Source organism: Coregonus clupeaformis, chromosome 24 (genome assembly GCF_020615455.1).
Source record: "Coregonus clupeaformis isolate EN_2021a chromosome 24, ASM2061545v1, whole genome shotgun sequence".
Taxonomy (NCBI): Eukaryota; Metazoa; Chordata; class Actinopteri; order Salmoniformes; family Salmonidae; genus Coregonus; species Coregonus clupeaformis.
Window position 1 is genome coordinate 453902 of NC_059215.1, and position 26812 is coordinate 480713.

The window sequence follows — 26812 nt, forward strand, 5'->3', positions numbered from 1 at the left end:
ATAACAAAAGCTATCTTAGCCTTGTCTGTGGCGTAAGAGTGGGGCTGCAGATCAAACACTAATCCACACTGCATAAGAAATGAACGGCATCTTCCCAAATCCCCTTCGTACTTATCTGGTGTCGGAACCTTGGGCTCACGGAAGGAAACAGCTCCAGAAGCGGCAGGTGAGAGGGGTGAAGCAGGTGGTGGATGATCCGCCGGCAAACTGAGCTGAGCCTGGATACTCGTCAGACTAGCAGAAAAGTTCCGAACCGAAAACGCTATCTCCTGTAGCGCCGTGCTGTGTTGTCCCAACATCTTCTCCTGATGGATAATGGCATGGCGAACTGAGTCCAGGTCCGCTGGGTTCATTATTGGCCGGATCGTTCTGTCACGATTCTCTAAAGCAGAACCCAGAAGCAGTCCAGGACAAGGTGAGTAACAGAATAATCCAGGAGACGGAGCGGGCAGCGGAGGTGAGTTGGTGGGAGTGAATAGGCAGATCCAATGGTGTCACAGAAGCCATCGACGACCAGGCAGGGGTGGGGTGAATGTTCCGGGAGAATGACTGTAGACAGAGTAAACGGAGGTGAGTACACGGCAAGCAAAAAGTACAGAACAACAAAACTAACTCTAGTAAATTTGAGGCTGATACGCTGACACAACACACTGTTCATGGCTAACAATCCGGCAGGGAATGGATGTCAGGTCAGAGCTTATGAAGTGTAGAGGTGATGATCAGGACCAGGTGTGCAGATAGCTGATGAGATGCAGGTGCGGGTAATAGAGAGATCTCCCGCCTAGCTTCGTCGCCTGGCAACCAGACAGGGTGCGTTCAGGAACCTCAGGAAACAGACTTCAGAACAGAAAACAGGCAACACAGGCAGAAACAGACTCAGGAAGCGGGATTCATGACATTCTGGGGATAACATATCAAAAACAGTTCGTCTCAGAAATGGACACAAAGCAGACACAGACACAGGCACGGGGCAACAATAGGTTCAGAATCTGAGTAGACAGAGTGATCAACCTAATTCACACACAATCTCTCTCGCACGCAGACATACACAAACGCGCATGCACACACATGTGCACACACACACATGTACATGCACACACACACACACTCACAAACATGCCTGCACTCGCGCTCGTACACGCACACACTCACATGCCTGCACTCACGCTCGTACACACACACACACACATACACCATGCCGTTGTGCTGGCTCACTGCCAATCTGCATAAAGTAGAAGCAATGGCTGACCCTGCACTGATACCTGTCAGCCAGGCTCTAGGAAAGACAGAAATTCAGTGTTGTCAGCAGAATAAGAGAGGCTAACCCTAAGGGATTCGAAAGAGTCCTTGTGGCTGTTTTCCTTGTTTGTGGCCATTTCCTGACACATAGTAGTTGAATGGTCAAACCAGAATGAATTGCACCAAAATGAATGTTTGTATTGCGTAAGGCACACTATAGGGAAAACAGATTTTTTTCATCTTCAAGTAGTACCTCCCTGTTTCATTGCGTTTCAGAAAGTTTTCTCCCTACTGAACAGAAACCAGGATTGAGGGTGAATATCAATTTTTGTCATCCTGATACAGCCAGCATGACACGAGGAGCAATAAAGCCAGCATCCACTCACTTCCTAAGAGAGAGGCCAACAGACAGACACAGAGGTGTTTCTCAGAGCTGTTAAGAATGAGTGGGATGGAGGGGGATAGAGAGTGTGTGCGAGAGAGAGAGAGAGAGAGAGAGAGAGAGAGAGAGAGAGAGAGAGAGAGAGAGAGAGAGAGAGAGAGAGAGAAAATGGTTTACGGGGAAGGACAAACACCAAAGCTCTGGAAGTAAAAACAGTTCTCAACTCTACAACACAGTTTAAGAGTACTCTTAAACTATCAACTCTGAAACTTGAACTTTACTCCTTCACTGTAGCTGGTGAAACGTTGTTTTTCCATTTAAAGAAAAGTCTCAACGTTTTCAATGTTTTTCCTTTGGGACAAGAAGCTTCACTTGTCTATGAAACCTCCTCCTAGCAACAAATAAACTATTTTATTTTCTGAGAAAACAATAGCATGCCCACAGAGCTGAGGGAAACTGCCAAACTGCCATTACTATCACCCTGTCTTCTATTCAGCGACCGTGACTAATTTTCCACATGGCAGCGCTAAAAACATGAGGAACAACTTCTTTGTTTCTGTCTGTTTCATCATCACTACCTGGCTGTTTCCCAAATGTCCCCCTATTCCCTATATAGTGCACTACTTTTGACCAGAGCCATAGGGTGGCATTTGGAACGTAGATATTATTCCCAATGTTAAATAAGCCAAACAAGCTTTGAAAATATTTATTTGGCCTTATATATTAAACGGAACACACTTATACATCAATCGAAGGTCTCCCATAAACACTTAAAAAATATAGATATAAATATTGGATGAATGCTAATAAATCATAATTAAAAAGTAATAGAAGTGTATGTATTACAGTGGGGAAAAAAAGTATTTAGTCAGCCACCAATTGTGCAAGTTCTCCCACTTAAAAAGATGAGAGAGGCCTGTAATTTTCATCATAGGTACACGTCAACTATGACAGACAAAATGAGGAAAAAAAATCCAGAAAATCACATTGTAGGATTTTTAATGAATTTATTTGCAAGTTATGGTGGAAAATAAGTATTTGGTCAATAACAAAAGTTTCTCAATACTTTGTTATATACCCTTTGTTGGCAATGACACAGGTCAAACGTTTTCTGTAAGTCTTCACAAGGTTTTCACACACTGTTGCTGGTATTTTGGCCCATTCCTCCATGCAGATCTCCTCTAGAGCAGTGATGTTTTGGGGCTGTCGCTGGGCAACACAGACTTTCAACTCCCTCCAAAGATTTTCTATGGGGTTGAGATCTGGAGACTGGCTAGGCCACTCCAGGACCTTGAAATGCTTCTTACGAAGCCACTCCTTCGTTGCCCGGGCGGTGTGTTTGGGATCATTGTCATGCTGAAAGACCCAGCCACGTTTCATCTTCAATGCCCTTGCTGATGGAAGGAGGTTTTCACTCAAAATCTCACGATACATGGCCCCATTCATTCTTTCCTTTACACGGATCAGTCGTCCTGGTCCCTTTGCAGAAAAAACAGCCCCAAAGCATGATGTTTCCACCCCCATGCTTCACAGTAGGTATGGTGTTCTTTGGATGCAACTCAGCATTCTTTGTCCTCCAAACACGACGAGTTGAGTTTTTACCAAAAAGTTATATTTTGGTTTCATCTGACCATATGACATTCTCCCAATCCTCTTCTGGATCATCCAAAGGCACTCTAGCAAACTTCAGACGGGCCTGGACATGTACTGGCTTAAGCAGGGGGACTGCAGGATTTGAGTCCCTGGCGGCGTAGTGTGTTACTGATGGTAGGCTTTGTTACTTTGGTCCCAGCTCTCTGCAGGTCATTCACTAGGTCCCCCCATGTGGTTCTGGAATTTTTGCTCACCGTTCTTGTGATCATTTTGACCCCACGGGGTGAGCTCTTGCGTGGAGCCCCAGATCGAGGGAGATTATCAGTTGTCTTCTATGTCTTCCATTTCCTAATAATTGCTCCCACAGTTGATTTCTTCAAACCAAGCTGCTTACCTATTGCAGATTCAGTCTTCCCAGCCTGGTGCAGGTCTACAATTTTGTTTCTGGTGTCCTTTGACAGCTCTTTGGTCTTGGCCATAGTGGAGTTTGGAGTGTGACTGTTTGAGGTTGTGGACAGGTGTCTTTTATACGGATAACAAGTTCAAACAGGTGCCATTAATACAGGTAACGAGTGGAGGACAGAGGAGCCTCTTAAAGAAGAAGTTACAGGTCTGTGAGAGCCAGAAATCTTGCTTGTTTGTAGGTGACCAAATACTTATTTTCCACCATAATTTGCAAATAAATTCATTAAAAATCCTACAATGTGATTTTCTGGAATTTCTTTTCTCAATTTGTCTGTCATAGTTGACGTGTACCTATGATGAAAATTACAGGCCTCTCTCATCTTTTTAAGTGGGAGAACTTGCACAATTGGTGGCTGACTAAATACTTTTTTTCCCCACTGTATGTAGATAATGCTGCTGAATCCCACTGACCATCGCATTGGAATGTTTCCTCTTGTTGTTTCAGTACAGTAACAAAAAATATATACAACCTTTATTGATCCATTTGCACAGACATTCTATCTATTTCACTGTCACAGTACCCAACTTGACACACAACACACACAACACAGAGAGGGGGCCACAACGGCAGTAGGTAGAACATAGGATATTGAAGCCGACAAACCCTCTGGCTACCGTGCCCCCTCTCTAACCTTGAGGCTTCCACCACCAAGTTTAGCAAGTTTAGCTTTAAGAAACTGATTAAAAAACAACTTGTATCACAGCACCTCTCCTCTTTCTAAAGATCTAATTTAACTTTACTGTATATAAGTATATGAATATGTATTCATGAATAGTGTTTAAACGTAATTGTTGGTGTCTTTTATAGATAGCTCTTGTTTTATTTCATTTACATTTTGAATTTAATGTCATATTATCTTATGTTCTTCTTGTCTACAACTGTTCTGTAATCTGTCATGTATTTTATGTTTCACGTGGACACCATTAAAACCTAAACACTACTGCAGGAGCCAAACAGGTTATTTTGTATATTTTTATGTTTCATAAGGAATTTCGGTTGTATGTGTGTTTGCCACTAATCCCCTGTCAAGTGTGTGTACCCCCTTCTACAGGCTGATCAGGCATACAGTTAAAAGGACTGCAGACTCCAAGGCCTACTGGGAGTGACTGGAATGGCAGCACAGTCTTTTGACCATACCAGACCATGCTTACCATGCATACCATGCTCTTTGTTTCTTTAGTTTAAATTATCTGAATTATTTTTCATAAATGTTTGTAAACAGAAGAACGACAAATACATTAATTATTAATTTTCTTCTTGGATCAAACTATGGTCATTGGATTTGTATGTGTCAAGACTAACATTTCACCACTCTCCATTGTGGCTAAAGGATTAGGATTTTTTAAACTTGCTTAATAAAACTAAGGTTTTTTAATGGCGAGCATTGCGCCTTTTCCTTTCCAATAAAGGATTAGGATGGAAATTGTATTGGGAATATTATATTGGACAATTTAGCCAGTACAACTACTGTATGTAAAAATACATACAGCCGTGGTCAAAAGTTTTGAGAATGACACAAATACTAATTTTCACAAAGTCTGCTGCCTCAATTTTGATGATGGCAATTTGCATATACTCCAGAATGTCATGAAGAGTGATCAGATGAATTGCAATTAATTGCAAAGTCCCTCTTTGCCATGAAAATGAACTTAATCCCAAAAATAAATGTCCACTGCATTTCAGCCCTGCCACAAAAGGACCAGCTGCCATCATGTCAGTGATTCTCTCGTTAATACAGGTGAGAGTGTTGATGAGGACAAGGCTGGAGATCACTCTGTCATGCTGATTGAGTTTGAATAACAGACTGGAAGCTTTAAAAGGAGGGTGGTGCTTGAAATCATTGTTCTCCATGTTTACCTGCAAGGAAACATGTGCCGTCATCATTGCTTTGCACAAAAAGGGCTTCACAGGCAAGGATATTGCTGCTAGTAAGATTGCACCTAAATCCACCATTTATCGGATCATAAAGAACTTCAAGGAGAGAGGTTCAGTTGTTGTGAAGAAGGCGTCTGGGCGCCCAAGAAAGTCCAGCAAGTGCCAGGACCGTCTCCTAAAGTTGATTCAGTTGCGGGATCGGGGCACCACCAGTGCAGAGCTTGCTCAGGAATGGCAGCAGGCAGGTGTGAGTGCATCTGCACGCACAGTGAGGCGAAGACTTTTGGAGCATGGCCTGGTGTCAAGAAGGGCAGCAAAGAAGCCACTTCTCTCCAGGAAAAACATCAGGGACAGACTGATATTCTGCAAAAGGTACAGGGATTGGACTGCTGAGGACTGGGGTAAAGTAATTTTCTCTGAAGAATCCCCTTTCCGATTGTTTGGGGCATCCGGAAAACACTTTGTTCGGAGAAGAGAAGGTGAGTGCTACCATCAGTCCTGTGTCATGTCAACAGTAAAGCATCCTGAGACCATTCATGTGTGGGGTTGCTTCTCAGCCAAGGGAGTGGGCTCACTCACAATTTTGCCTAAGAACACAGCCATGAATAAAGAATGGTACCAACACATCCTCCGAGAGCAACTTCTCCCAACCATCCAAGAACAGTTTGGTGACGACCAATGCCTTTTCCAGCATGATGGAGCACCTTGCCATAAGGCAAAAGTGATAACTAAGTGACTCGGGGAACAAAACATCGAAATTTTGGGTCCATGGCCAGGAAACTCCCCAGACCTTAATCCCATTGAAAACTTGTGGTCGATCCTCAAGAGGCGGGTGGACAAACAAAAATCCACAAATTCTGACAAACTCCAAGCATAGATTATGCAAGAATGGGCTGCCATCAGTCAGGATGTGGCCCAGAAGTTAATTGACAGCATGCCAGGGCGGATTGCAGAGGTCTTGAAAAAGAAGGGTCAACACTGCAAATATTGACTCTTTGCATAAACGTAATGTAATTGTCAATAAAAGCCTTTGACACTTATGGAATGCTTGTGATTATACTTCAGTATACCATAGTAACATCTGACAAAAATATCTCATAACACTGAAGCAGCGAGCTTTGTGAAGACCAACACCAAAACACGAATGGCCTCTCTCTGTTTGTCTCTCTCTCTCTCTCTCTCTCTCTCTCTCTCTCTCTCTCTCTCTCTCTCTCTCTCTCTCTCTCTCTCTCTCTCTCTCTCTCTCTCTCTCGTTTCTGTGATTGTGTTTCTTCAATTGTGTTAGCTGTGTCTTATATGTTATACATTATCTACCAGTGGAACAATACAACATATAGTAAGGAATAGGAGTGATTCCACTTTGATAATCCACAATCAAATAGAAATTGGTAATTAGTAAGAGGAAATCAAAAGTGTTAATCCATAATCAAATAGCTGTCATTGTTAGTTAAATCTGATGCATTGTTTATTATCTATCAGTGGACTCATTGAAAATATGAAGTAATAGGAATGATTCTATTCCATTTTGATTATACATAATCAAATAGGAATATGCACGTCAGTAATATAAATTAATAAATGTTGTTAATCCAAAATAGTATCCTTCTGATCAAGACGTCAGCATTCAGATAGTTTTTACATTTACATTTAAGTCATTTAGCAGACACTCTTATCCAGAGCGACTCATGTAAAGAAATCACCTGCGAACAGGGAATCTGGTAATGTACAACAACTGTATATTAATTAGCTTCCAGATGTTTATTAATTCATAGCACACAACGCCTCTGGAAAAATGTGCATCTCAGCACAAAGGAATGGCGTTGCAAAACAAAAGCGTACATCCATGCCGTGCACGCACGCACACACACACACACACACACACACACACACACACACACACACACACACATGCCCATAATACACTTATTTATAATACTCACCAGGCTCTGTGATGCTCCCTGCTGTTGTAGAGTAAGATAATTAAAAGCTTTTATGGGAATTATATTTTTTTATGGCTCAAAGTTAAGAAGCTTTCTAATCACGTCTCATAATGTTGTTTGATTACAACTGGACCATAACCACTTTATCTTGCTCCGATCAGAGAATAATAAGTGCTATGCTAAAGTACGTGTACAGGAAAACAGCCCTGAGGTCACAACCTTGACATCAATATAACATCAGGTAAAAATACATAATACATTCAATTAATGTAAATCACACATTATTCACCTATTATTCACTGATAGTCAAATTCGATGCATATTTCAAATGAAGCAACCAGGCACATTATTTTGCTGGTTTTATCCAAACAGTAACAGTGGAAAAGTGGCACCTCCCGTGCTTTCACTTCAGTTGTTTACCCTTCGAATATATTGCTTATTTCAAATAGTGTTCGGTTAAATTGAAAGGTCTGCTTTTCCCAATTACATTTAGGGTTTGTCCCAAATGGCACCCTATTCCCATAATAGTGCACTACTTTTGACCATAGCCCTATAGAGCCCCCTATAGGTGCCATTTGGGATGCACCAGTCATGAGTTTGATCATGTGTGGAGTAATAATGTGATTCAATAGACGATGAAGGGGCCTCACGCTGGGAACATGATTGGACTACTTGTGCACTGTGTTTGCCACGCTGCGGGAAGCTCATATTAAAGGTACTGTAACACAAAAAGGGCTGAGTCCCAATTCTTCATCCTCCTTCCGAAGTGTGCACTTGCATGGATTTTACAATGGTTGAAACTCATTCCAGCCAATGCCTAAACCAATCCTATGCTTTTAAATCCATGACAGCGAGTGTGCAAGTGCACACTTCTGGAAAAGGGCGGAGAATCGGGACGTAGACACATTTCTGGAACCGAAATGAGGTGAAGCTGAGAAGCATATTTACCGACTTTATTGTGAAAGAGAATCATTGTGAAAGAAAATAACTTTGGAGCGTACAACATTAGTCCTACCATACAAGACAGATTTTTAATTGAGGTTCGTTATGGAAAAGTTTCAAAATGTTCTTTGTTAGAAATTATTGTTGTTTAGTTGGGCTTGGTGTGGCTACAGTATTCAGAGGAAAACTCTTTCACACACACACACACACACACACACACACACACACACACACACACAGGGAACACCGTGAGGTTATTACGTTAGTACAGTCAACTCCTGATAAGTGCACATCAGATGTGCCAGACCTGGATTCAAACACTATTTGATATATTCCAAATACAGTACTTTAAGCTTTTGCTTTAGTAGCCTGCCTGGAGATTTTCTATTGCAATGGGCAAGCTCAATCAAGCACAGCTTAAGTATTTTAAATGATTTCATATAGTATTTGAACCCAGGTCTGGTAAGTCCACACTCAGTACTCAGGAATCAAATAAACAGATGAGAAGTAGAAGAACATGTCCCAACCTCAACCACCATGTTACTTTTAGGTAATCTCCCTCTTTTTACATTTCCCTTTCTTCTGGGGACAACATATCAAAAACAGTTAGTCTCAGAAACGGGTTCAGAACCTGAGTAGACATTGCTGTATAGTAAATAGTCAGAAAACAGTATATTGTTGAATATGTCTGAGGCCATTTATGACAAGCCAGATATGACCAAGAAGGTCAAGTTTGACAAAGGTGAAGCTGAGGAGAGGATTGTGGACATCTACGTCATTGCAGACACCCTGAGGGACCATGAGACCAGCACACACACATGCCCGCACTCGCACTCAGACACACACACACACGCACAACCTCGCTGTGTCAGCTTTTGCAGCATGAATGATTCATGCCATGCCATTGTGCTGGGACACTGTCAATCTGCATAAAGTAGAAGCAATGGCCGACCCTGCACTGATACCTGTCAGCCAGACTCTAGGAAAGACAGAAATTCAGTGTTGTCAGCAGAATAAGAGAGGCTAACACTGAGGGATTCAAAAGAGTCCTTGTGGCCGTTTTCCTTGTTTGTGGCCATTTCCTCACACATGGTAGTTGAACCAAAATGAATGGTTTTATTCCGTAAGGCACACCGTAGGGAAAACATAAATCTTTGTTCAACGTTTTCTCCCTACTGAACAGAAACCAGGATTGAGGGTGAATATCTATTTTCTAAGTCCCTAAGAGAGAGGCCAACAGACAGACACAGACAGAGGCATTTTCTCAGAGCTGTTAAGAATGAGAGAACACAGAGTGGGATGGAGAAAGGGGGGGAGAGAGATAGAAAAAGACAGAAAGAGAAAGAGAGAGATCGAAACAAGGATGGAAGGATCATTAATGATTTATACGTCTCTGGTCCTCCTTTGGGAGATTCTCATTTCTACAACACAGTTTAATAAGAGCACTCACACTTTCAATATATCTATCATTTAAAGAAAAGTCTCAAAGTTTTCAATGTTTTTCCTTGTGGACATGAAGCTTCACTTGTCTATGAAACTTCTTCTGAGAAAACAAAGAGTCATGCCCACAGAGCCGAGGGAAACCGCCAAACCGCCATTACTACAGCTCTGGCTTTTATTCAGCAAATTGTCCACATGAAAGCGCTAAAAACATGAGGAACAACTTAATTATTTCTGTATATTTCATCATCACCTCCTGGCTGTTTTCCAAATGCCCCCCTATTCCATATATAGTGCCCTAATTTTGACCAGGGCCCATAGGTCTCTGTTCAAAAGTTGTGCACTATATAGTAAATAGGGGGCCATTTGGGATGTAGATATTATTTCCAAACTTAAACAAGCCAAACAAGCTTTGAAAAAATGTATTTGGGTTTGTACAACGGAACACACATACAGATCAATCGAATGTCTCCCATAAACATAAAAAAATACTGTGTATATAAATACAGTATGTGTGGATGAGTGCTATTAAATCATAATTAAAAAGTAATAGAAGTGTATTGATTATGTAAATAATGTTGCTGAATCCCATTGACCTCTCCGCATCGCACTGTAATTAATGTTTACTCCTGTTGTTGTTTCAGTACAGTAACAAAAAATACATACAACCTTTATTTGCACAGACGTTCTATCTATTTTGCTGTCACAGTACCCAACTTGACACGCAAAAAAACACACAACACATGCTGGGAGCAAAAACTGAGGTAAGTAGCACATGGGATATTGACGCCAACAACCCTCTGGCTACCGGGACGCCTCTCTAAACTTGAGGTTACCGCCGCCAACTTACACTACTGTACGTACAAATACATACTGTACCATTAGCAAATATTAGCCTTTGCATGCAGTATATGCTGAGGGTTGTGTGCACTGACAAGCAACATTCCCTGCAAATTCTCATTTACACATGTAATACCTTGCTAAAACCAAGTATAGAGTTTATTTGTTATAATTCATTGGTATTAGATTTAAAAGGTGATCGAATAGCTCCTGATTTGTAATGTCATTAATGCATTTCTTTTGAAGCAATGTTTAAAAAAAATGTACAAGTGAATAGGTTGGTTTACTTTTTAAGTTTAAATTTCCCACGTATCTCGTTAAAGTTTTGACCAATGAGGTAACTTGTTAAGTTGTGGCCAATGGGAGAGTGGACTGGTTGCTGGGAAAGAAAAGGAGGGAAAAGTTGAAAGGGGAAAGAGGAGAGACGTTAGTGGGATGGGTGAAGGAAAAAACGACCAAAGGAAACGATAAAGAGAGAACAAAACCATACCTACAGAGTTTGTTTTAAAGGGAAATCCTGATTTTATTTCTATAAGAAAGTGTTTATTATTTCGTTAAGAAAGACCTAGTAGAGACTGAAGCTGCCGTCGCATTGTGGAGACATTCGACATCCTAGAGGTTAGCCTAGCATCGTGCAAGACTTGGAGAGAATTGCTTGTGACGATCAACGAGTTCGGGTTTCCAACGGATGTCTGTTGCTGCTACCGAGTACTGGCTGCATTGATAGCTGTGTTCGCTGTGGATCTTGTGAGGACACCTGCACGGAACTACTATATTTTGCTGAGGCATTATCTACAAGTAGTGAGTAACTACAAATGTGGGGGTGGACTTCGGGACTTTATGTATGTCGTCATTTTTTTTTATGAGCTCCAACGTGCGCCCAGGGTTTAAGCAAGCTTGCAAATAATTTGGACATGGGTTGTGGAAAAATCATTGGGGTTTATAATTTTTATTTCTTTTGATGTGATACATTGAACATTTGATTAATATAGATCTTGAACCTTATGTCTGTTGTATTGGTGGAGTCATTTACTGTTTCAGTTTCATTTAATGCATGGGAAAGCATATCCTTATACCAATAACCAAGTCTATAATCATTCTATCTGAAGTTAATACCCTATTTGTCATTCACCCTAGCAAGTTTACAATAGGGATTCTTATTGGAGATGTCCTTCTCACCTAATATCCCATGCTGTTCAGATATTCTAAATAAGGTAATATCTTGAGAGTCAAATTCGAGCCTGGTGAGAGGGTTACATTTTTGGGGGCTCGTCCGTGATCTTGGTTATTGTTGATGGGATATTTTTGACTCCCCATTTGACAATTTTGAATTGAAATTTGGATTTTCTTCTGACATTGCTGTATAGGCATAAACCTACAACATGCATGTTGAAGAGATTGTTACCTGGTGTAGAGAGAAACAGCTAGCTACTAATCGTGCAGTTGTCCTTAGCAGTGTTACAGATGATGTGTCTGATGAGGTTCTGCTGGAAACGCTGACTTATGTTAAGGCTTTTGGTAAAATTAGACTGCATGGTCGTTGTTCCTATTCAGCTGGTAACAAGCAGTATGTTTTGGTAGAGATATCAAACAACCTTAACGAAATAGCTGTGCCAAGTGTTGTTGGGATACCTGGAGAGTTGGGTCCCTGGCCTGTACATGTAGTTTCACAAGTCACATCTCCAGTTGAGAGAGAGGGTGAAGATTTCCAGGCAAAGCTATTATCCTTTCTGAGATATGAAGGGAAGACTGTGGCTGATGTTAAAGGCCTGGTAAGTCCCTCTGGTGCTGACCTCAACGCTGAACTGGTTACTGCCATAAGTTCACTGGTAGAAAAATGCAACAATGTGCCATCTAAGACTCAGAGTTACCGTAAGCTACGTATGTTCTCAGGTGTGAAGCCCACTCCTAGTGGAGAGGAAGAGTATGACGCATGGGCTGAGCAAACCACCCATTTTCTAGAGGAATGGCAGTGCACCGACAATGTGAAAAAACAGAGAATAACAGAAAGTCTTAAAGGGCCTGCTGCTGACATTGTGAGGTTCTTTAGGACCGGAAACCCCCATGCTACAGCGATCGAATACATGAAGGCTCTAGAAACCGCATTCGGTACCACCGAAAGTGCACCTGATCTCATGGTAAGGTTCAGAAACACATTCCAGAGTGAAGGAGAGAAGCTTTCAGCTTACCTGTTGAGACTTGACAAATTGCTGCACACTGTATATCGAAAAGGAGGCATTGAGCTGTCAGAGATGAATCGCACACGCATTGGCCAAGTAGTGAGAGGTGCATCCTCACATGACATGGTTGCGCTTCGTATTCGCATGACCTATAAGCTGCGTGATCCACCAACCTTTACTGAGCTGCTGCAGGAAGTAAGGGAGGAGGAGGACATGATTCAAGACAGGAACACAACGAAGAGTGTTGTGAAGTCATCAGCTGTTGCTCCTGTTGCTACAGTTTGTGAAGAAGCTAATACTGAGATAGAAGTGCTGAGAAAAGAGCTAAAAGGTTTGAAAATTGAAATGACACGTCTCATGTCTGCTAACGTCACAGCAGCTCACTCTGACACAAAAAGGTCAGATGTTGCATTTAAAAGCAAAAAGAAAAGGGTAAATCCATCACAAGAACAGACACAGGCCGACAGAAACCCTGGAGTGTTCTGTTATAGATGTGGAGAAGATGGCCATTTCAAGAGAAACTGTGAAGGTGAAGAGAACTTGAGGAAAGTCAACACACGCCTGATCAAACAAAAACGGTCTATGGGAAACTACAGAGGGACCCAGTAAAGGAGCGGCCTGACGTCCCGGTGAAGATACGTTCCACAAAGTGCCACAAGTATGAAGACATGAAAGACATGCTACCTACAGGTTTAGTTGGCCCAAGTTCTGTCGTTTCTGTACAGATTGAAGGTGTCTATACTAAAGCTTTACTAGATAGTGGTTCTCAGATTACTCTACTTTACAGATCCTTTTATGACAAGTACCTGACGCATTTGCCATTGATTCCTATAGGAAACTTAGAGATATGGGGCCTTAGCTCTGAGCAGTATCCATATGATGGCTATTTGTCGCTCAAGCTTGAGTTCTCGGGATCGGTTGTGGGGCGTAGCAGAGACCATTGAAGCACTTGTGTTGGTATGTCCAGATCCGGCCATGAAAGGTGACGTGTCTATTCTGGTCGGCACAAATACGTCTGTAGTGAAGAGACTTATGACTGCTTGCAGAGAAAAGGAAGGTGAAGGTTTCCTTAGCACACTACAAGTTCATCCTGCTATCAAGGAGGCATATGAGAGGATGAGAGAAAGCTCAACTGATGATGATGAGAAGAGAGGAACGGTCTGGTTCGCACAGACAAAACCTGTCACCCTGCCACCTGGTGGGCAGGCGAGAGTTACTGGAATTCCAAAGTTTCCTGGGATACCTTCTACTCAAACCCTTCTGGTAGAGAGGCCTGAAGAACCCCGGTTCCCTGAAGAACTACTAGTGAGGCCTGAAATCCAGACGGTTGCAGTTGTGTCGTCTAGAAGAATCACCCTTACTGTCAGGAATGTCTCGACAAAGGAGATCACTCTGAAACGAGGTATGCCTATTGCTCATCTGTTTCCTGTAGACATTGCTCCTGGGTTTCCATTGAAACGAGAGCAGGATTCATCTGAGAAGTTGACGTCTTCTTCATTCAACTTTGGAGATTCTCCTGTGCCTGAGGGATGGAAGAAGAGGTTATGTGAAAAGATGATGGAACGGAAAGAAGTGTTCTCAACACATGAGTTTGATGTGGGTTGTTCAAAGAGTACTCATCACACCATCAGAGTTACTGAAGACAAACCGTTTAGGGAGAGATCTCGCCGCTTGGCTCCAGCAGATGTTGAAGATGTAAGGAAGCATCTAAATAACTTGAAAAGTTCTGGGATCATATCTGAGTCGAGAAGCCCCTATGCATCTCCTATTGTGGTGGTGAGAAAAGAATGGCACCATACGCATGTGTGTTGATTACAGGACCCTCAACAAGCGCACTGTTCCCGACCAGTACACAGTCCCACGTGTGGAGGATGCTCTGACATGTTTGAGTGGGAGCAAATGGTTCAGTGTGTTAGATCTCCGAAGCGGATACTATCAAATCCCAATGGGTGACACAGATAAAGAGAAGACTGCATTTATCTGTCCAGTTGGATTTTACCAATTTGAGAGGATGCCACAGGGTGTGTCCGGAGCACCTGCAACATTTCAACGTGTCATGGAACAGACAGTTGGAGACATGAATCTACTCGAAGTTCTTGTTTACCTTGACGACTTAATCGTGTTTGGAAGGACGCTGGAAGAACACGAGCAGAGGTTGCTCAAGGTGTTGGACCGCTTGAAAAGTGAAGGCCTAAAACTGTCCCTTGACAAGTGTCAGTTTTTCCGCACATCTGTCAACTATGTTGGACATATCATATCCCAGAATGGAGTGGCCACCGACCCATCAAAAATTGAAGCTGTCACCACGTGGCCAAGGCCTGAAACTGTGACTGCTCTGCGTTCTTTCCTAGGATTCTGTGGATATTACAGGAGATTTGTGAAAGACTACTCTAAAGTGAGTTACCCCCTGAATCAGCTCTTATGTGGATATCTTCCCGCAGGCAAGAAAGGGAGAAAGCCCAAGGAAGAGGTGAAAGCCTACTTCAACAACTCAGAACCATTTGGATCAAGGTGGAATGAGAAGTGTGAATTGGCATTCGAGACATTGAAGGAAAGCCTCACAAAAGCTCCTGTGTTAGCGTTTGCCGATCCTCAGTTACCATACGTTCTACATGTAGATGCTAGCCGCGAAGGGTTAGGTGGAGTACTGTACCAAGACCAAGGTGAGGGTCTGCGTCCTGTGGCATTTGTGAGTCGAAGCCTGACCGCTTCTGAACGCAACTACCCAGCTCACAAGTTAGAGTTTCTTGCGTTGAAGTGGGCCGTGGTTGATAAACTACATGATTACCTGTATGGGGTCAAGTTCGAGGTTAGAACAGACAACAACCCATTGACATATGTCCTCACGTCCGCAAAACTGGATGCCACTGGTCATCGTTGGCTGGCTGCGTTGTCTACCTATGACTTTAGTCTCAAGTACAGGCCAGGCAGGCAGAACATAGATGCCGATGCTTTATCTCGCCGCCCTCATCAGCAATATGCAGTGGAACAAGATTGGAGAGACATTCCTGCATCCGGTGTTAGAGCCATGTGCCAGATGTCTAATGTTGTTAGAATAACTCCTGGATCATCTATAATAATAATAATATGCCATTTAGCAGACGCTTTTATCCAAAGCGACTTACAGTCGTGCGTGCATACATTTTTGTGTGTGGGTGGTCCCGGGGATCGAACCCACTACCTTGGCGTTACAAGCGCCGTGCTCTACCAGCTGAGCTACAGAGGACCACATCATCTCATAGTAGAGTGATTGATCAGTTGGGAGCCTCTATGCATGCTGTGCCTCAAGCATACTGTAACCTGAGCATGCTGAAGTCTAACATGCCCAGATTGAGCACTATGGAACTTTCTGCATCGCAACAAGAAGATCCTTGCTTAGGAGAGATGTGGGTTGCTCTTAATAAACATGATATCACCAGGGTGACCAAGACAAAACATCCACTCATCTCTTTGCTCCTGAGAGAGTGGGAGAAGCTAAAGATGGAAGATGGAGTTATGTACAGGATCACACATCCGCCAAACAAGACTCGTCGTGCTCAGTTACTTCTTCCAGAGAAGTTCAGAACTATGGTTCTCACGTCGCTGCATGATGACTCAGGTCATTTAGGATTTGACAAGACATATGGACTTGTCAGAGACCGGTTCTACTGGCCACGCATGAAGATGGAAGTAGAAGAGTACTGTAAGTCCTGTGCTCGCTGTGTACAGAGGAAAACACTTCCAAAGATAGTTGCGCCGCTTGGTCATATGCAAAGTGATGGACCTATGGACCTTGTGTGTATGGATTTCCTGTCCATTGAGCCAGACTCCAGTAACACAGCGAATGTTCTTGTCATTACGGATCATTACACAAGATACGCTCAAGCTTTTCCTACGAAGGATCAGAAAGCATCCACGGTCGCCAAGGTATTGTGGGAGAGGTACTTCATCCATTATGGTCTGCCCAAGAAGATGCATAGTGATCAAGGTAGAGATTTTGAAAGTCGACTCATCCATGAGCTACTGAATATGCTTGGAGTGGAGAAGTCAAGGACAACACCATATCATCCTCAGGGAGATCCGCAACCCGAGAGATTCAACCGAACCTTGTTGAACATGCTTGGAACTCTTGATCCTACACGAAAGAACAAATGGAGTCAGTATGTTGGGCATCTAGTGCACTCGTATAACTGTAGTCGGAATGAAGCGACTGGTTATTCGCCATATTTTTTGATGTTTGGACGTGAAGCTAGATTGCCTGTTGATATTTGTTTTGGAGTCTCGAGTGATAGCTCTTCAGAGAGAACTTACCTCAAGTATGTATCTGATATGAAGAAACAGTTACAAGCTACTTACAAACTTGCTGAGAGCACTGCTGGAAAGCAAAACCAAGAAAACAAACAGCGATATGATAAGAAGATCCGCTACACGCAACTTGTGCCTGGAGACAGAGTCCTCATACGGAATCTAGGACTGCAAGGAAAACATAAGCTGGCAGATCGCTGGGCCTCTACGCCATATGTGGTGGAAAGTCAGATGTCAAACTTACCTGTGTTTCGTTTGAAGCCTGAAATTGGAGATGGACCCATTAAGATGCTTCATCGAAACCACCTGCTACCACTGGGGCAGAAAGTGCGCATAGAACCTGTGGTTAACATAGAACCAACACCTGGTAGAAGGACCCTGCAAAGAAGGAGGAAGAGAAAGGGAAATGAAAAGTTGCCTGGAAACTGTACTCCTCAGAATGATGAGAAAGTTGAAGAGGTTGAGAATCCAGAAGATGAGAAGGATTTTGACTCAGAAGATGAAGACATCGGAGTATGGTATGAAGTGCCAAATACAAACTGTATAAGCCGAGAAGTGGAAGAGATGTCGGAACCATTTAGCTTGGACTTAGACATAGTTTGGAATCAAATGACAGGGGAACCTGAAAGAGCAGACCAAGTTCTGGAAGTAAAAGAGTCCAGTCAAGAAGCTGAGGTCGCAACTGGAGTTGAAGTAGATGATAATGAGGCATCTAACTCAGTTGAAGAGATTACAGAAGAGGAACGAGAAGTTCAGGGAGAAGTGGAAACTTCGGAGGAAATGGAAGGACCAGGGATAAGAAGATCTCAGAGAGTAAAGAAAGCACCTGTATTACTTACCTATGATAAACCCGGAGTTCCAAGTATAGCCCCAGTTGTCAGATATTGTTCCACATTGTACAAGTGGATTGGATAAGGGAAACACAAATGTATCTCATTTTCAATTATCTAACAAGTTTTGTCTCAGCTGTAGGTTGTAGTTAAGAGTTGACACATTTACTTGTCATTACATTTCACTTATGTTTACAAGTCATGAGGACATGCCTATTTTGGTGGGGGGAGAGTGTAATACCTTGCTAAAACCAAGTATAGAGTTTATTTGTTATAATTCATTGGTATTAGATTTAAAAGGTGATCGAATAGCTCCTGATTTGTAATGTCATTAATGCATTTCTTTTGAAGCAATGTTTAAAAAAAATGTACAAGTGAATAGGTTGGTTTACTTTTTAAGTTTAAATTTCCCACGTATCTCGTTAAAGTTTTGACCAATGAGGTAACTTGTTAAGTTGTGGCCAATGGGAGAGTGGACTGGTTGCTGGGAAAGAAAAGGGGGGAAAAGTTGAAAGGAGAAAGAGGAGAGACGTTAGTGGGGTTGGTGAAGGAAAAAACGACCAAAGGAAACGATAAAGATAAAACAAAACCATACCTACAGAGTTTGTTTTAAAGGGAAATCCTGATTTTATTTCTATAAGAAAGTGTTTATTATTTCGTTAAGAAAGACCTAGTAGAGACTGAAGCTGCCGTCGCATTGTGGAGACATTCGACATCCTAGAGGTTAGCCTAGCATCGTGCAAGACTTGGAGAGAATTGCTTGTGACGATCAACGAGTTCGGGTTTCCAACGGATGTCTGTTGCTGCTACCGAGTACTGGCTGCATTGATAGCTGTGTTCGCTGTGGATCTTGTGAGGACACCTGCACGGAACTACTATATTTTGCTGAGGCATTATCTACAAGTAGTGAGTAACTACAAATGTGGGGTGGACTTCGGGACTTTATGTATGTCGTCATTTTTTTTTATGAGCTCCAACGCGCGCCCAGGGTTTAAGCAAGCTTGCAAATAATTTGGACATGGGTTGTGGAAAAATCATTGGGGTTTATAATTTTTATTTCTTTTGATGTGATACATTGAACATTTGATTAATATAGATCTTGAACCTTATGTCTGTTGTATTGGTGGAGTCATTTACTGTTTCAGTTTCATTTAATGCATGGGAAAGCATATCCTTATACCAATAACCAAGTCTATAATCATTCTATCTGAAGTTAATACCCTATTTGTCATTCACCCTAGCAAGTTTACAATAGGGATTCTTATTGGAGATGTCCTTCTCACCTAATATCCCATGCTGTTCAGATATTCTAAATAAGGTAATATCTTGAGAGTCAAATTCGAGCCTGGTGAGAGGGTTACACACACTTTCCCACTTTCTGAAGAAATCAACACAGAACAATCAACACAGTTACTGTGCATATAATTAACAGTAAAAACACACATGGCGTTCACATAAGGCCTTCTTCTCTCTCTCTCTCTCTCTCTCTCTCTCTCTCTCTCTCTCTCTCTCTCTCTCTCTCAGCTATATATTAAGTAATAGGAGTGATTCCATTTTGATGATCCACAATCAAAGAGGAATAAATAATTAGTAATAAGAAATCAAATTCATCCATAATCAAATAGCTGTCATTGTTTATTACATCTGAGTCAGTGGATTCATTGAAAATATGAAGTAATAGGAATGATTCTATTCCATAGGAATATACACGTCAGTAATATAAATTAATAAATGTTGTTAATCCAAAATAGTATCATTCTGATCAAGACGTCAGCATTCAGATAGATGTGAAAAGATCACCTGCGAACAGGGAATCTGGTCATGTACAACAACTCTTGGGCTCCCGAGTGGCGCAGTGGTCTAAGGCACTGAATCTCAGTGCTTGATGCGTCACTACAGACCCCCTGGTTCGATTCCAGGCTGTATCACAACTGGCAGTGATTGGGAGTCCCATAAATAAGAATTTGTTCTTAACTGACTTCCCTAGTTAAATAAAAAAACGGTATATTAATTAGCTTCCAGATGATTATTCATTCATAGCACATGACGCCTCTGGAAAAATTTGCATCTCAGCAGAATGGAATGGCATTCTAAAACAAAAGCGTGCACACACACATGCCCATAAAACACTTATTTATAATACTCACCAGGCTCTGTGATGCTCCCTGCTGTTGTAGAGTAAGATAATTAAAAGCTTTTATGGGAATTATATTTCTTTATGGCTCAAAGTTAAAAGAAGTTGTCCGATTACAAGTGGACCATAACCACTTCCTTTAACTTGCTCCGATCAGAGAATACAAAGTGTTATGCGAAACGTTTTGGGTTGAAGTGAGGAGAATCTTTGTGAAAGAAAATAACTTTGGAGCGTACAACATTACACAGTCCTACCATATAAGACAGACTTTTCATTGAGGTTCATCATGGAAAAGTTTCTAAATGTTCTTTGTTAGTATTCAGAGGCAAACTCTTTCACACACACACACACACAACACTATTGTCTGGTGCGATGGATCCTAAACAAATGAATTCTGACAACGCACAGTTGGCTGGGTCCCCTGCTGAACCCCTTCCATGAAGCTGTCTCAACTCTTAGTTCGTCCCAAATGCCACCCTATTTCCCTATGTGGTGCGCTACTTTTGACCAACGCCCATAGGGTTTTGGTCAAAAGTAGTGCAGTATATAGGGAATAGGGTGTAATTTGGGAAGCAGACTCTATGTGTTTCTGAAGGGCCTTGTGACTAATTTCCACGGGAACTTGATGCATTTACCTCTCAATAAACACCTGGCATCCTTAAACCACCATTTTTTAAAGCTAGCGATGAGTGCCCAAGGGAGACAGCTAACTTCAATTGATGACACCGCATCCCCTATCATGGTGGTCCTCTGTAGCTCAGCTGGTAGAGCACGGCGCTTGTAAAGCCAAGGTAGTGGGTTCGATCCCCGGGACCACCCGTACACAAAAAAATGTATGCACGCATGACTGTAAGTCGCTTTGGATAAAAGCGTCTGCTAAATGGCATATTCTTATTATTATTATCATCTGTCACTGAGAGGACGTCTTTTGTCTTTCTTCCCCCCCTCCCTAACAATATGGAGAGGAGGAAATTGGGCTTGCAAAATCGCACACCCCTCTGATTCATTCGAAGCACTTGGTTTGCTAAGTGAATTTCAGCCACTGAGATTCCCTGCATGCAGCACACTTTTTTAAAGACTGAGATTCCCCCCGCCCCCCTCCCCCCATACAGACACACACACACACACACACACACACACACACACACACACACACACACACACACACACACACACACACACAACAGAGCATGTGTGAGCTTCTCTTGCTTCAGCAACTTTTGTCTGTTGGTTTTCATTCATCACTTCTGTCTTTATGTGGCAGCAGTAGTCCCATCAAGAACACATTGTCCTCCTCCTTCTGTGGTGTTGAACTTATTAATAAAAATCCCCCAACTCTTCCTTAGGGGAGACATTTAATAAATGGAAACAAAAGAGAATATGTAATCCATTCATATAAAAAAAAGATGCCAAATGCTATTGTATGTCTTAAATATTCCATTGGAAAAACTAGTTGTACAAAAAGAACTGTCCGTGAAGACAACCCCTTTGCTTGGTTATGGCTAGCCATTTCAATGGTCTTTGTCCCAAAGAAAAGGGGCCCTGGTCAAAAATAGTGCACTAAAAAGTGAACAGGGTTCCAATTGGGACACAGCCCTGTTCCTATTTCCTCTGGTTGATTATGTTATTTCTGCAGTATATCTAATAGAGCCGAGCCTTATAAAAGCTGAAGGACAGACCATGATGCTATGCTAGCCGACAGTTAGCCTTCTAAGATCCTGCTTTCACAGCCTTGAGTCTCTCACAGCCTCATGCATTAAATGTGTACTGTCACTATATATTATACACAGAGTGGTGAAGTTTCCTTCTGCGAATCCCACAAAAACTCGTAAATAAATAGATCTTAGGGGGTATAAAAAGAAGGCCTCACACAGAGACTTGGGTTGCGTCCAAAATGACAACCTCTTCCCTATATATTCCCACAAAGCAAATGATCCAGTGTTAAATCAAACATTACATTTAACACTTGGACAGTGTTTATATTGGTCCACACTTTTGAGTGTTAAATTAACACTGTGCTTATTGTCAATATTAGGAAATGAACACTTCCAGTGTTATGCAATAACACCTCATATTATTTTGAACACTATTAAGTGTATATAGTTTACACCAATGGTATTATGCAATAACACCTCATATAGTATTTTTATCCATTACACCAAGAGGTCCACATTTCTTGACCTTAGGGTTAACCCCCTAAGGTCGATATCCGCGCCCCTACGGAAATCAAATTAGCATAATAAAAGAATCCCCATAAAAATCTGTCAGTTTAAGCTAGAGATATCAGTTTTTTGCATTGGATGCGTCTCAATCCACTTAAGCAAACTGTATCCATCCGCCTAGGTCACACAGCGCATCTGCGGTGAAAGTTGAAAGAGCTGGAGCGGTGTTTGTCAGACCATGAGACATCCCGAAAATCGGTCTTCTCACAAAATCGTCTGTAGCGTCCAAACTATTATGACCTCACTATAGAAAGATGAGACTCTCACGAAAACGATTGTGTTCTCCATTTTGCTCTACGACCACCACAAGCGTCTTGGGACTCGTCTGAATTTGGTACAGCCGTTCTGCCAACTTCTGTCTGAAGTGTCCGAACAGTTTGGGCTACACTCTAAAGGTGAGACTCTCACGAACACGTACATGTCGGTTGTTCTGCTCTAGGATGCCCACAGGCCTCACAAGACTCATCTGAAGGTCCCCCGGTACCAGTTGAAAAATGCTAAAGAATCCTTGGTATGACCTTCTGAAAACAATTCCACATAGCTTAGTAGAACCCTTCCACTCACGGGTGACAAAAATAACTAATATCATTTTCCAGTGTGCCTTGCCTTTTCGAGTGAATTGTAGAGTTACCACCCATGACAGTAACTTTGACAGAGACATGGTTGTTGAATTCTTTCATTTTCAGTCCTGTGGACTGACCACCAAGTGAGATCTTACTGTAAGTCACATTAGGCTGGTTTGCAAAGTGATCTGTCATTCCTATTGGCATCCAGCCAGAGTTAGGACATCCATCAGTTGGAATTTTTAGGAACACTGAGAAAGGATACTTCCTAAATCATTTAAACTGGAACAACCATTTTGTTAACGGATGCAATAAATCTAACTGATTGCATTATTTTAGAAAAATTTATGTTATTTATCTTTATGTAGCATGAGATTGATAAATCAATCAATGTACATGCAAAAACACAGATATGAAAAACAATCCTAAAAAATCTGGTTTTGATGGGAATGTTTTAATCTCCACAGAGTAAAACTGACACAATCACACTCTCACACTCAACACTGGTTATAAACACCAACGCTGGGGGTTATTTTACACCACTGAGTGTTAATTTCACTCTTAGAGAGATCGTTAAACTCCTCAATCAACACTATAAACGTTACACTGAAAAATCAACACTAGGTAACACCATTACCAACCAGGTGCCAAACTCCACCCCGATGGTGTGGCTTGCGAAAGTATTCAACCCCCTTAGCATTTTTCCTATTCTGTTGCCTTAGAACCTGGAATTAAAATGGATTTTTTGGGGGGGTTGTATCATTTGATTTAGACAGAATGGATACGACTTTGAAGATGCAAAATATTTTTTTGTGTGAAACAAACAACAAATAAGAAAAAAAAAAAAGAAAACTTGAGCGTGCTTAACTATTCACCACCTCAAAGTCAATACTTTGTAGAGCCACCTTCTGCAGAAATTACAGCTGCAAGTCTCTTGGGGTATGTCTCTATGAGAATGTCACATCTAGCCACTGGGATTTTTGCCCATTTTACAAGGCAAAACTGCTCCAGGTTCTTCAAGTTGGATGGGTGTGCAATCTTTAAGTCATACGACAGATTCTCAATTGGATTGAGGTCTGGGCTTTGACTAGGCCATTCCAAGACATGTAAAAATGTCCCCTTAAACCACTCAAGTGTTGCTTTAGCAGGATGCTTAGGGTCATTGTCCTGCTGGAAGGTGAACCTCTGCCCAGTCTCAAATGTCTGGAAGATTGAAACAGGTTCCCCTCAAGAAGTTCCCTGAATTTAGCGCCATCCATCATTCCTTCAATTCTGACCAGTTTCCCAGTCCCTGCCGATGAAAAACATCCACACAGCATGATGCTGCCACCACCATGCATGGGGATGGTGTTCTCGGGGTGATGAGGGGTGTTGGGTTTGCGTCAGACGTAGCATTTTCCTTGATGGCTAAAAAGCTCAGTTTTAGTCTCATCTGACTAGAGTACCTTCTTCCATATGTTTGGGGAGTCTCCCACATGCCTTTTGGCGAACACCAAACGTGTTTGCTTATTTTTTTCTTTAAGCAATGGCTTTCTTTCTGGCCACTCTTCCGTAAAGCCCAGCTCTGTGGAGTGTACGGCTTAAAGTGGTCCTATGGACAGATACTCCAATCTCTGCTGTGGAGCTTTGCAGCTCCTTCAGTGTTATCTTTGGTCTCTTTGTTGCCTCTCTGATTAATGCCCTCCTTGCCTGGTCCGTGAGTTTTGGTGGGCGGCCTTCTCTTGGCAGGTTTGTTGTGGTGCCATATTCTTTCAATTTTTTAATAATGGATTTAATGGTGCTCCGTGGGATGTTCAAAGTTTCTGATATTTTTCTATAACCTAACCCTGATCTGTACTTCTCCACAACTTTGTCCCTGACCTGTTTGGAGAGCTCCTTGGTCTTTATGGTGCCGCTTGCTTGGTGGTGCCCTTTCTCTCTGAGTTGGGTATCTCCGGCGCGGCTCACTCTTGGATTGCGTCCTACCTGACAGGTCGCTCCTACCAGGTGGCATGGCGAGAATCTGTCTCTGCACCACGTGCTTTCACCACTGGTGTCCCCCAGGGCTCAGTTCTAGGCCTTCTCCTATTCTCTCTATACACCAAGTCACTTGGCTATGTCATATCCTCACATGGTCTCTCCTATCATTGCTATGCAGACGACACACAATTAATCTTCTCCTTTCCCCCTTCTGATAACCAGGTGGCGAATCGCATCTCTGCATGTCGGGCAGTCATATCAGTGTGGATGTCGGATCACCACCTCAAGCTGAACCTCAGCAAGACGGAGCTGCTCTTCCTCCTCTGGGAAGGACTGCCCGCTCCATGATCTTGCCATCATGGTTGACAACTCCGTTGTGTCCTCCTCTTAGAGTGCAAAGAACCTTGGCGTGACCCTGGACAACACCCTGTCGTTCCCCACTAACATCAAAGCGGTGACCCGATCCTGTAGGTTCATGCTCTACAACATTCGCAGAGTACGACCCTACCTTACACAGGAAGCGGCACAGGTCCTAATCCAGGCACTTGTCATCTCCCGTCTGGACTACTGCAACTCGCTGTTGGCTGGGCTCCCTGCCTGTGCCATTAAACCCCTACAACTCATCCAGAACGCTGCAGCCCGTCTGGTGTTCATCCATCCCAAAGTACTCTCACGTCACCCCGCTCCTCCGCACACTCCACTGGCTTCCAGTTGAAGCTCGCATCTGCTACAAGACCATGGTGCTTGCCTACGGAGCTGTGAGGGGAACGGCACCTCCTTACCTTCAGGCTCTGATCAGTCCTTACACCCAAACGAGGGCATTGCGTTCTTCCACCTCTGGCCTGCTGGTCCCCCTACCTCTGCGGAAGTACAGTTCCCATTCAGCCCAGTCAAAACTGTTCGCTGCTCTGGCACCCCAATGGTGGAACAAGCTCCCTCACGACGCCAGGACAGCGGAGTCACTGACCACCTTCCGGAGACACTTGAAATCCTACCTCTTTAAGGAATACCTGGGATAGTATAAAAGTAATCCTTCTACCCCCCCCTTACCCCACAAAAATAAAACACAAAAAAAAAAAATATATATTTTACATTCAATAAAAAAAATAAAAAAAACGAATACTTTATTGTTATTATTTTTTATATACTCTAAAAATAAAACATTAAAATATTAGAAAAAAATATATATAAAAAATATATATATTGTAAAGTGGTTGTCCCACTGGCTATCATAAGGTGAATGTGTCACGAATTCGGCCGAGACTGCTCCTCCTCCTTGCACGGGCAGGCTTCGGCGTTCGTCGTCCCCGGAGTACTAGCTACCACCGTTGGATGTTTCGATGTTTGTTTGGTTTGGTCTGTCTGTTGCACCTGTGTCCGTTTGTGTCTAATTATGTGACCTATAAATGTCCTGCTTTGTGTAGGTGAGATTGTGTGTTATTGTCCGCCTGTCCGTTGGTGCTGTGTATTTTGCTCTTATCTATTTTGTTTATTTACGCACAGTTTGCGTAATCGCTCGCCTCCGTTTTGTTGAGGCCCGTTTTTGTATTGTCGTGTTTCTGTCCAGTAAAGTCTGTTGTACTAAGCTTCTGTGTCCTGCGCCTGACTCCACACCACATCCACATCAGCCACTGACAGAATAACACACCACCATGGAGTCAGCAGGAGCAGCGGCGGCACCCAAGTCGCTGCAGGTGGAACTCTACCTGGCCACCATACACCCGGCGCCCTCGGGATACGAGAGCGTCTCCGCCCTCATCTCCTGTCTCTCCGGCAAGGCGTTGGAGTGGGCCAACGCGAATGGAGGGGAATAGACGCCGCCACCATCACCTACGCGGAGTTTTCCCGCCGCTTCAGGGCAGTATTCGACCATCCACCTGAGGGGAAGGCGGCGGGGGAGCGTCTGTTCCACCTCCGACAGGG

At 42.7% G+C, this 26812-nt stretch overlaps 1 protein-coding gene across 1 annotated transcript; it reads left to right on the forward strand.

Moving 5' to 3' along the window:
* Positions 1–9121: 9121 nt before the first annotated feature.
* On the forward strand, positions 9122–13506 carry LOC123481786 (paraneoplastic antigen Ma3 homolog). The gene is made up of 2 exons (XM_045206786.1): positions 9122–9245; positions 12611–13506. The coding sequence occupies exons 1-2, from the start codon at positions 9122–9124 to the stop codon at positions 13504–13506; spliced, it is 1020 nt and encodes a 339-aa protein (XP_045062721.1).
* The last annotated feature ends 13306 nt before the right edge of the window (positions 13507–26812 follow it).